Source organism: Falco rusticolus, chromosome 2, assembly GCF_015220075.1.
Source record: "Falco rusticolus isolate bFalRus1 chromosome 2, bFalRus1.pri, whole genome shotgun sequence".
Lineage (NCBI taxonomy): Eukaryota > Metazoa > Chordata > Aves > Falconiformes > Falconidae > Falco > Falco rusticolus.
Window position 1 is genome coordinate 26,216,344 of NC_051188.1, and position 12,232 is coordinate 26,228,575.

Genomic DNA, 12,232 nt, shown 5'->3' on the forward strand with positions numbered 1-12,232 from the left:
TTGGGAAACTGCATTTTATTGCAGGGTTGAAATGTGTGCAGCCATTCACCCATTGGACCTTGCTGTGCCATTAGCTGCAAGATAAATTTTTGTGCTCTTGGACATCGTTTATGCCTGTGACTCCCAGCTACAGTGGTCAAGTCACTGCATTGCTGCCTGTGCAGCAAAGAGAGAAAACCCTTTAAACACTTAAGCCTTATTCTCTATATCAGTTGTATGACCCTCCTTTAAGCTCATTTCTGTGAATGCGGGTACAAGACTTTAATCTTTCTTATCTACAGTAGCAAGATATTTCTCGACTCCAGTTTGCTATTCTAGGGTATTGCATTTAAAGTTAGTGTTGAGGGAGTTTTCCTTTCTGGGTCCATAAATCCTTCTCTGTCTCACTGCCTTCCAGAACAGTCTCCTCTCCAGCGAACAGAGCTTGTGCTTGTCCAGGAGTGTCAGCCTTCCACCTGGCTGTATTCAAAATAAATAAAATAAAACACATTTTGCTACCTTTCTGTTTAACTAAGCAATGCAGAGAATGTTAGAGTAATTTCTTCCTCTCTTCATCATATGGTTGCTTGTGAATCTTTGTACCAGTTTTATACACAACCATATCTTACCAGCAAAGATTTTGTATTATCCATTATTGGTTAGGATTCTGTCAAGAATCAATTCCCAGCTCCTAATTGGACACCCTAATTTCCTGTATCTGAATATGTAGCTCGTAGTAAATACCTTTCTATGGACCAAAATTTTTAAGATCTATCATTGAACCCGCTTCTATGCCATCCATGTTGTCCACATTCAGTCCCATGTAAAACAGGTTTAAATCAAAATGTTGTATTACTAAGACAAATATCTTGGAAAAAAATACATGGAGGCCATTTTAACACAGCCATCTTTATCAACTATACCTCTCATGTTGTTAAAAACAAAGAAGCTTGCTTGACAAGATTGCTATTCCAGTACAGCACGGTGACTGGCATTAATGAGATTTTTGCTTCCAATTCTTTGTTGACAGAACTGTGGATTAACCATTTTGTTATTTTGCATAGGATTAATGTTACAGTAATTCATCTGTAGTTCCCTAGCTCATTTCTTTTATCCTTTTAAAGTATTTGAACTATACTGGCAGAACTCCAGTTCTTTGGAATTTGCCAGCTTTCTATATTTCATTTGTACAAAGTAAATATAACCAGCTGAAATCTATGTTATCTAGCAAGTTGCTAATTTTTTGTTACTGGTTATCTTTCTTTGCCTGGCAAAGCAATATCAAATACTGAGCAATTCCTTACTTCATATAGGCGATTCACCGTTAAAATGTCAGCATCTGTTATTGCTAGAAACAACAGAAATGTTGCTATTTGTCATATAAATACTCCATAAATGCCCAGTTGTTTGAACTCAAAATAAAATACATTTCGCTTCTGAATAGAAAAAAATAAATTTTTAGGGAGTAGTCTATCCCACTCTTCAATAAATTAAATGGGATAAAAATGGGACAGTTATCCATGGTGATATATTTAACATTATGTATACCCATAATCACTTTTAGCTATAATTTTAATCTGTAAGCAGTCAGTATGTCTCTGAACCAGTAATGTCTATGCAATAGTAGCATCTTTCTAGTACAGTCCTGTCCCTTCTTTCTTCTTTCTGACCACCAGTTTCATGAAAGAAATTATGACCATTAATACAGGAACACCCTCAATTCATGCTGCTCTTTAGGTTCCTAGCAGAAGTCTGGAGGCATAGAAGTCCAATAGCAGACCTTTACATTACAGCTGCTTTTAATACCACCACACTTCGTGTTCTTTATCTGAAATACACATTTTCAATATTTTTAGGTAATGAAACTGTAATGTATTGTTATAATTTGTGTATTGTAAGCAGCGCACAGTCCATAATTTCTAAACCAAGGAAGTTTTGGTTTTGAATTAACATTTTTGTTAATGTATGAGTTGGGAATGAGTTTGAATTGGGAAGCTCTGCCTGTGAAACTGTGACATCTGAATTGATTTTGCTCAGAAACCTAAGTATGAGATATTTAACCACACTGCACTTCTCTTTGATGCTACTGATTTCAGGAAAATTGCAGCAAAGTTCTTTTGTTGATGGAACAGATCTCGTTTGGTGTTCCTCTGTTCTTTGCTCTTTTTGTTTTAATTCCCATGTGGTTTTTTTTTACAGGTGATTATCCAGCTCCTCGCGCTGTTCTAACTGGTCATGACCATGAAGTTGTCTGCGTGTCGGTCTGTGCAGAGCTGGGACTTGTTATCAGTGGTGCTAAAGGTCAGAAATGTTTTTATGCTTTAAGTCTATACAGTTTTAGAGCCTTTTTTAGTGGTACTTCCCAGTCTTCCCTCAAGCTACATATACTTCAATTATCTAAAGCCTCCTCTACTAAGACGTGTAGTATTTCTGGGGGAATCTGCAACAGTTTACTCTGAATGTTATTATTTACTATCAGGGCTTACAAGGTTTGAACACAAATTAAGTTGGTTGTTCCTTCCAGCCTGTGCTGCTATTCCCCCTTGGACCTGGGAGAGTAGTTGATAAAAAATTTGTACAACAATTCATAATGACATTTACTGATCTTGAAGAAACTTGTTGGTAGAGACCTGTATTTGGGGGAGGGCCAGCTGCAAGTTCTCCACCCTGACCATAATTGAATGGCAGTTTGTAGGACTGAGCTCAGCCTTAGCAAGGGAGGCAGGGTCAGTTTGTCTGGTTTTGAATCTGTGGACAGCATTTTGTCTAGTAGGTTTTTTGGTTTTTTTTTTTGTGAGGTATTCCAAATAATGAGGAGTTTGCAGACTTGTTGTTACCTCTCTTCTGTTAAGCTTTTTGAACCCTCTGTTCACACTTTCTCCCTGTTAGTTATCTGTGGAATCCAGAGTACCCAACAATTGCCAATACAAATGTTCAAAATACCTTTCCAAACCTGCAGCAGTCTCCTGTATAACTGGTAATCAATGTAAATGAAACACGTGCCTCAATGAATGTTTGCTTCATCTTTCTGTGTTCTGTTTCTCCTTTATTTGTTCCATTTTACTTGTTCCGTACACCTTCTCCTTTCCCACTTAAGTCCATGTCCACTTTTCTTCTCCCACTGCGCTCTCTTGTTCAGCTTCTTCTCTTAATTTGGCAAACTGCACGTCTTTTTTCCTTTCCTATTTGCCTCACTGTCTTCCCCCTTCTCTCTCTCTTTTGTGCTACGTTATCTCTTTTCCCTTATTTGCTTTCCTTACATTGCCCCTGTCCTTCCTTAAGGTTCTTCTTCCTTACATATCTTCCTATCTCATTTCCACTCCACGCCTACATCCACATCCAGCCACTTGCTTCTCTGTCTACAGCGATGCCCGTTTTGTTCATCTCTGTGGATATCCTCATATTCCTTTTTAAAAAGTTTGCTGCTTCTGAGGTTAAGAAGGATGTGATGCTTGTTCTGCCCGCTTTTGCTCACAGCTGAGCTCCTGGGTTATCGCCATTTATACTGCCTCGGAGCTCAACATTTATTTTCAAAGCTGAGTGTGAAACTTTTGAGTAAAGGCATTTTTAACAGGAAATCCTAATGGGTCATTAACTCTCGTAATGACATACTACATAACAGTCGTAGGTGAAGTCAAGACATTTATGAAAAAAATGTACAGTGACACTGAACCTAAAGTTTTTCTTGCAGCACTGCTATTTCTTATCTTTTAAGGCATCTTTATACACTCTTACTGCTGTAATAGTGTACCCTTTTCAACTATTCTTTTACAGGTCTTATCTTATTAAAGTAGCTGGAATCTGTACTCAGTTATCTTCTGCTTCATTAAGTATATGACGTTTTGGTAACATATATTTCTGGAGGTAAAAGCTACTGGAGAACCCAAGACTTTTACATCAAATCCAGAATATGTTTGTAATTGATCAAGAGAAATGTATACCCAGTCTGTCCTCTGAGTTACTCTCCTCATGCTCTTCCTCGTCGAACTCTAGTCCATATATAAATGCAGAGAGAAAAAAAAAACAACCCGGTTTTATTTCTGGTTTCCAGCAGATGCCTGTTTTAAAGCTGCTTCTTCAGTTTCTGTCCTTTCCACTCCCTTTCCAGTTTCTTAGGTTGCATTTTGTGGCAGTGCTGCATTGCCCTGCCATCCTACCTGAGTGCTGCCTGTGCTCCCTCGTGGGGAGCCTGTCCCTCTGGAGCTGGCTGTGGCAACGTGGTAACACACACGGTGCTCGAGAACCTGCTGCGGCAGGGAGACAGCGCATATAGGACTCTTCTGAGAAAAATCCTGTGCATCAGGTTGATGTTTGCAAGTTCTTATCCAATAAAACCACAAAAGGAGTGGTCAGTCTGCATGTCTTTACAGTAACATCTTAAATCAGATTTTCTTTTTGCCTTTTCTTGTCCATGTCGATTCAGCTGTGAAGGCATTACACTTTTATTTTGAAAGATCTAACGGTAATTATTCTAAAGGTGGAGGCATCACTTCATGTAACATTCTGGCATTTCAGTATTTCCAAAGCTGAAACTCAACTATTTAAGAACATTAGTTAATTCCATTGCAGTTGTAGCTCATGGACCCAGCCAGGCTTGAGGTCACTCTGTATAAGGCTTTATGCAAACACAGATGAAAACCTATACCAGAGGGCTCATGGGTGAATGCACTGATGCTGTGATTCATTCTACCTGGGCAAACCCAGCTGCTCTGTGAATTTCAGGGAAGTTAGAAGGGCTTAACGTGAGGTGGCTGAGTCTGCCAGAATGAATTTACTTTCAGGGTCATGAGCCGGTTGTGTAAGGAAGAGATTACTTTGCTGTCCAGGAGTATCCTGTGATTCATAAAAGAAAACATTTAGTATTTACTATGACTCATTACGTTTACCACAGAAGAGACTCTTTTTCTTAGTAGGAATACAGATCTCACTTTCAAATGAGCTTTTCTCACAGATCTTGAAATGGAAATAGCCTAGGTTTGCATCTTAAAATGTACATTGAGGATTTCATAGCTGTTTTTTTCTTTCATCAGCAGTCATAAAAATATATTAAAATCTCATATTATTATCTCTCTAGAGTAATAGCAGTTACAATGTGGTCTCCTAAAAGCTCTTATAGTTCAGACATCATAGTAACTGTTGGCTGTCAGATGACTTCCATTGTTAAAACAATTTAGGACTGAAATTTATGCATATAACATATTCGTTGGGAGAGAGGACCTACAGGGACTGCCATTGTCTATAGGGGAAATATGCAGTGATACGATTATATGCCCTCTGGGAGTTGCTCCTACTAGTCACTGATAGGGCCCCATCTGTTTAATGTGAATGGGCAGGGTAAAGAGAGTTCATGTTGTTGGAGGAAAGCAGTAAGGCTGAGGCTTCTGAATGCTTGGAAAAAGGAAAGAATATTTTAGAAGGTAGATCAAGGAAGACTCCTACCGGTTTATGTAAATAATAAACTACCAATTTTAGGCATGTTGTATCTATTTTCTTAATATGCTAGCTCTTGCATTTCTTCTTCTGTTGTATATTTTAAATTCTTTAACCAAACATTACATCTCCTTATATCTATGCAGGACAAATGTGATATAAATGTGTATTATGCATTGCTTTTGTGCACAGCATAGATAGTTTGTATAAGTAGCAAATATATGATATATTATGTTTTCATATACAGAAGGTCCTTGTCTGGTACACACAATTACTGGAGATCTGCTGAGAGCCCTGGAAGGAACAGAAAACTGCTTGTATCCTCGCTTAATTTCAGTATCTAGTGAAGGTCACTGCATTATCTACTATGAACGAGGACGGTTCAGCAATTTCAGCATTAATGGCAAACTCTTAGCTCAGATGGAGATCAATGATTCAACCAGGGTAAATCTAAATGCAAACAAACATTTGTTGTGTCTCACCTTTATGTATTAAAATAAATTTAATGTATTTGCCCTGTGATTTAAAGGAAATATGCGTAAAATTGATACCTTCTGGTTAAGTCATATTCAGACACAGATCCTCTTTTCTCCATCTCCAAATGCAAAAATGCACTTGAGCTTTTCCAGAATAAATAAGAACAAATTGTTTATGATCCCACATGATTCCTGGAATGTTTGTTTGGAATTAAATTTCAGTGGGAAATATATCTTTAAAACAAAATGCTCTGAAAAGAGTCCATTCTTCATTTATTAGCCAAGACATGAATTTGTGCCTTCAGGGCTCTGCTCTGTCACTAGCACTTGAAGCAGCATGAGGAATGCAGATCGCTGCTTTGCTTTAAGTGTTAGCAATGGCACTGACTATTGTGAGACAAACACTGAAATGTTATGTGCTGAACTCAAGTCTTTGCAGATTCATTTAAACAGTTTTTTGGTTATATATCATGTTTCAAACCACACAATTTTACATTTGGAGACCCAATATTTGTTGGTTTACTTTTTGATTGGGGAAAAAGAGGAGTGGGAGCCTTTTTATTCAAATTTAAAGTGGCCAGAGCAAAAGAAATGCTTATAAGTTTATTAGTTTTTTGTAGTATTAACCTGTTTCCATAAAAGCTGACTGTGTGCTTGGGTTTTGTCTTTCCCCCCTGAAGGCCATCCTCCTCAGCAGTGATGGGCAGAACCTGGTAACAGGGGGAGACAATGGTGTAGTGGAAGTGTGGCAGGCCTGTGACTTCAAGCAGCTCTATATTTACCCTGGCTGTGATGCTGGCATAAGAGCTATGGATCTGTCTCATGATCAGAGGTGAGTTTGTCGTTAATGTTGGTATGTAAATGGTAAAATTGCACAGAGTATACATCTCCATGAACTGTAAAGTGTGAATTTATGGTATGCAGTCATTAACAGGATACGGTACAAAACTGTTACCCCAGTTGTTGTTGATTTGTCTGACTCAGCATTTTTCCCGATCCCTAAGTCTCACAGCACAAGCGCGTAAAGTAACATGAGGTCTTATATCATTGAAGTCAGTAAGCCAAAGGCTCAGTTAGCAAAGTATGAGCAAAATTACATTAACTTAAGCACATAGGAATGGTCAGGCTGGATCCGAGTGCAGTAGTAGTAGTAGTAGAGGCCTTAAAGCCCATTACAAAAGTTTGTGGTACATTTCTGATTTTCACATATGTAGAGCTTGAGAACTTGGGGTTGCATCTAGACTATAATGTGTAATACTATTGGTGGATCTATCCACTGGGAGTGGGTGTGATCCTTTCCTTTGACCTTCTTGAGCAATGGGGGTGTGGTGTAGAAGCCAAGATTTTTGAAGTCACTGCTGTGGCACTAAAATTCCCACTGTAAATGTCAAAGATATATGAAATTGATCCCTCAGTCTTCTATTGTGATTATAATGAAAGTCTATATGTTGCATTTATGCAGGATTATGAGTGGATTTGCTGTGTACATCATGCATCAGTATTGTATTTCTTATTAATATACAAACTCATGACATGCAAAGAATTCATAGGATATTGGAAAAATCATGCAGCATTCATTTAAGTTTTTTTTTTCTTACACTTTTCAGCATTCCGATGATATTAACCCATTTCGCAAAGCAACAAAAGCAACAAAAACATGTATAAGTAGATGACTTGAAACAAGTTTTTTGTCTCAGATTTAGCCTAATTGAAACTAACTAACTGGAACTGGAACAGGCCTATTCACTTCTGGAGCTTTGCCAGTTTATGCATACAGTACTGTGCTCTGTTTGAAGAGATTTATTTACACTGCAAAAAATTTCGGCTAGCCTATTTTCTCTATTCCTTATTGCAATAACAGGCTGAGAAGCCCCAGCTGTGCAAAGTGCTTTAAGTACCTGCTTAGCTTTAGTCACATAATTAAGCAGAAAACAGCTTTTGTATAGTTTGATAGAAGTAGTGATAGATATCTAATTCCCTTTTAAAACTCAGCTACCAGAATTAGAGGATATGTGATAACTGGAAAATCACCTCAGCTATTGCCACCAGAACAGCGTAAATATGGGGCTACATTTCAATATGAAGCTTTTTAGGAGTACCAAGGTGGGACCAGCTTGTAATTAAGGGATCGGTTCAGCTGTCTTCACAGAGGCATCTCATTCTGTCTGGGAGGCCATGGGATACCCAGCTGATCCCAGCCGCAGCCCCAAGTGCAGAGTGCTCCAAGCCCCATGTCCCAGCTGCCAGCCAGCATAGACACGTCAGCTGTCCTGGGGTACCTCCAGTGGCACAAGGTGCCTGAAATTAGGCATCTGGGTTCTAAAACACCTAAATGAAGGTGTCTTCATGTGAGCTACGGGAACGAACTTCTGTAATAAAAATGAAAATTTATTTGCTACAGCCTGTGGAGTCTAGAGGACAATGAAGCTCACTCTAAAGTACATGCCCAGTGACCTGCAGGGAGTTGGTCTCAGGCTGCACTGGGGGTACTGACTGGGGTCACATTCAGTTGCCTACCCATAGCTAGTTAGTACTGTTTGAGATACTTTAGAGGTCTGAGGTACGTACCTGGGGTGGCACACATGACAAAGCACCCAGTGAAAACCCACACCCTTCTGGAGAGGCAGCTGGAGGCAAGGCAGGGTATGTGAGAGCATGTCAAACGGTGTGATGCTTTTACTTATGTGAAGGTGCCTGAATGGACCTCCAGATCTCCCTTGACCTTCCTATAATGGGAAGATGGAAATTTGGCTCATATGGCGACACCTAAATGTAGCGTCTCATTTGCAAACTGAATCCTACCCATGAGCTTAATCTTCCGACAGTGTTGCAAAAAGAGCCTTATTCTTTTAGCTTTTTTGCTGTTTATGGTAAACCATTGCTTGAGAAGGTAAAAGAGGATTAACAGGACCGCCTGTTCTATCTTTTTCAGAACTCTGATTACTGGCATGGCTTCTGGCAGCATTGTAGCTTTTAATATAGATTTTAACCGGTGGCATTATGAGCATCAGAACAGATACTGAAGCGGAATGAAGAACTGAAAGCCCAGGTAAAGCTGAGAGCACAAGTGCTGCAATGAAAGGTGTAGTCTCTGGTGGAAAACCACGTCTGCATTGACCTCCGTTGTACATTCCATTACACCCAGCAATAGCTGTACATTGTAGTCAGCAACCATTTTACTTTGTGTGTTTTTTCACAACTGAACACCAGCTGCTGAAAAGCAAGCTTGTATCATGTAAATTATATGAATTAGGAGATGTTTTGGTAATTATTTCATATATCTTTGTTTATTGAGAAAAGGTAGTAGGATGCGCCACAAGAGACTTTTGAAAATTCTGGGGAACCTTGTGTCCAGTTATTTCAATGTTTAGGCTTTGAACCTAACATGCATCCCATCTCCAGCCTCTTTTCAAGCTGAGATAAAAAAAATACGTTTGATACTTTGTACATCAGATGCACATCTTAACTTTAAAGGGATACTTTTGTAAAAGTAAAACCTTGTATAAAGAACAAAACTGTTTCTTAATTTTATTGTGGAGTTACAACTTGCATGTACTTTAAACCTGATGTCTTGAAGGAACAGGTGCATTCACACAAATCAAACTGGAGATCTGCCTAAGGGTACAGCTTGTGTTAAAGGGTTGAATTTGGGCGCAAACAGTAATTTTGACATTTCCACCAACACATGTTTTTTCACGTTTTGAATCTAAACTTTACCCCTCTTAAGTGGAGTTCTGCTCATGAAGCATTTGGATAAAAAGCCATCATTTGCCATATTTATACAATAGAAATTGAATTCCTCCCTTTTAAATTCAAAGACTAGAAGGAAAGGGAGCAAAGAGGGAAGTTCAGTTTAATGCTTTGTAATGCTTAATAAATTCCAATACAGATAAAGTGCTATACTTCTGGATTATTAACATTTGGCATACAAATCATGGGCAAGAAAGCCCCCAGTGATTTTTTCCTTTATCTTTCCTCTGAGCAGCTTAGTTTATTTGACAGCCTTAGCTTCATTGTAAAGGTAATTGAGGTTATTCTTTTTGGTTCTTCTGAAAATCTCACCTGAAGCCACTCAAACTAAGGCACTTCATGTTTTACAATACTGTAATGATAACTATTGGAATAATTTTCTGCACATTGTACTGATCAAATTACACACCCAGGGGTATATACACTTTAATTCATGTTTCTTCTTTGTATATTTGGTGACTGTATTGTCATAGATGTACATATTGTGTCGGTAGGGCTATGAGGCATGTAACAGGAATGTAATTTTCTCAGAATTTACACTCACTTGCAGTCATTTATTTAAAAAGATAATGGATTCTTTGTATTGGCACTTTGCACCAGAAACATATCATTATTTATTGATGTGATTACTTATTTGTTATCCACCTTGTATTAGTAAGTTTAGCACTGAATTTCCTTCTTCATTGTTGTTTGTATTTATGATTCTGAAATCATGGGGATCAACGTAATGATTAAGTTATTCATCACCCGTCTGTAAGCAATATCTTGAGTTTGTAGCTTAGAATTGGGAGACTATTGAACATCTGGAAGACAAGTTCATTTCATCTTGAGATCATGGTGAAATATTTTGGATATATAAATTCCTTAAGCTATTGTAACCATGTTTTATTGCAAAGATGTAAAATATGCCAGATGTGTGTGAGTTGGAAATCAAAAAGAAAAATAAAATATGCAAAGAATTCAGTGATTGTTTTTCATTTCAATGAACTTTTCATCAAAACATTCACATTATCATTAGGAACAAACAAAAAAAATATTTTAAGAAATCCTCTCTGATATGCTATGTTTATACCAAAAATTATGCATGCCTGGGTGGCTGTATTTCCTGTGGTCTCAGGAACTAAAACAGAGGTTACAGAGTGTGTTTTGCAACTCTTTTGATTGTCAGTACACGGAGAGAAGTTACTAAAGATACTTTGATCAACAGAAGTGAAAAATCAAAGCCTGTAAGAGATATTTAGGATTCTTGTGAATAGGCAATGATCTTGCATAATAGACCTCACAGAAAGCAAAGATCTGATGAAAGCCATTTTGGGTATCAATATCTGATAAGATGAAATTAATTTCATTTTGCCTTGGGCACTGAAAGTTAGATATATACACTCTCATAGCAGAACAAAACAGGTGGGATAAATTGCCTTTTGGAAATGCTGAGGTCCCTACAAAGATTACAGCAAGTGGAAATACAGTTAGCTAAATGTCAGATATCTAATTTAAGGTAACAATGGTAAGCAAAATACTTTCCTCATAATTAGAAAACTCCTGATAATAGACTAAAAAGCAGAATAACAGCCAACACTTCAGTTTGTTGCCCCTACTCATTGCCTTCCTGTTTAGAATGATTGTTCTTTAAACAATTATCAAAACGAACTAAAGCCAATGTTTGAGAATCTTATTAGAATACTGTATACATTTTAGCAGATAAGTATATCAATCAGCTTTTGAAGCAAATAAACTAACTTGATTGTTCTGGGGCTGGGGGAGAGATGGGGAGGAGAGGAAAGGATTGGTATGTTAATTGCAGCTTGTGAAACAGTTTATTGGTATGTCACAATCTCCATTCCATAATTATACAAGTTTCATACCTAATTTCATGTTTTATTCAACAAATTGATTAAGAAAATATGCACCATTGCAGTTAAACAAAAATGAATATTACTAGTATCTTAATTAATGCTGCTGTTTGCATGAAGTCTCGCAGCAATTGTGTGAAGTACAATTTAGTCACAAATGGGAAGGTTTTGTGCCCAAGCAAGTTTTTTTTATGAGAAATTAGCCATGGGCTACAAAAAGAAAAAAGTCCTACTCTATTGCATTCATAGGTAGGGGCACCCAAAAAAGTCAGCCTCATAATAATAATAATAATAATAGTAGTAGTAATAATAGCAATAATATACCATCTCCACTATGGCTTATGTTATAAAAATTGAGTTTCCATAAAGGCATAGGTCAAGGAGAATGTATTAACAGGCTGGTATAGTCACATTGACCAGCTTGATATGGTTTTTGTGGTGAAACACCACTGTTGCCTTTTAGTCTCTATTTAACTTCTGGGTTTTTTTAAGAAAAAAATGATGTGCCAGGATATTTAAATTCCTTTGTTGTTTTTGTTGATTTGTTAATTACATTATTATACACGATCTGTTGCCGGGTCTTTTAACATAAAAAGAAGCAGATCTCCAGTTTATATCACAAGACTTTTCCAAAGCTTCAACTGCCCCATTTCTGTTGCATGGTAAAGCTGGGCTAACTCACCTTTTTTCTCTATAAAAATGAGACTTCCTGATTCCAGGGAAACTCTGAAAGCTGCCTGTGGA

General features: G+C 37.7%; 1 protein-coding gene across 6 annotated transcripts in view; it reads left to right on the plus strand.

Moving 5' to 3' along the window:
• The window catches only part of NBEA (neurobeachin), a 509,705-nt gene extending 499,107 nt beyond the window's left edge, over positions 1 to 10,598 (plus strand). For all 6 annotated transcript variants that reach the window (XM_037377448.1, XM_037377449.1, XM_037377452.1 and 3 more), the window contains 4 exons: positions 2,179 to 2,280; positions 5,657 to 5,853; positions 6,566 to 6,717; positions 8,818 to 10,598. In XM_037377448.1, coding sequence (XP_037233345.1) covers positions 2,179 to 2,280; positions 5,657 to 5,853; positions 6,566 to 6,717; positions 8,818 to 8,908 — 542 coding nt within the window. In that variant the 3' untranslated portion in view covers positions 8,909 to 10,598. The remainder of the gene's footprint in view (positions 1 to 2,178; positions 2,281 to 5,656; positions 5,854 to 6,565; positions 6,718 to 8,817) is intronic.
• The last annotated feature ends 1,634 nt before the right edge of the window (positions 10,599 to 12,232 follow it).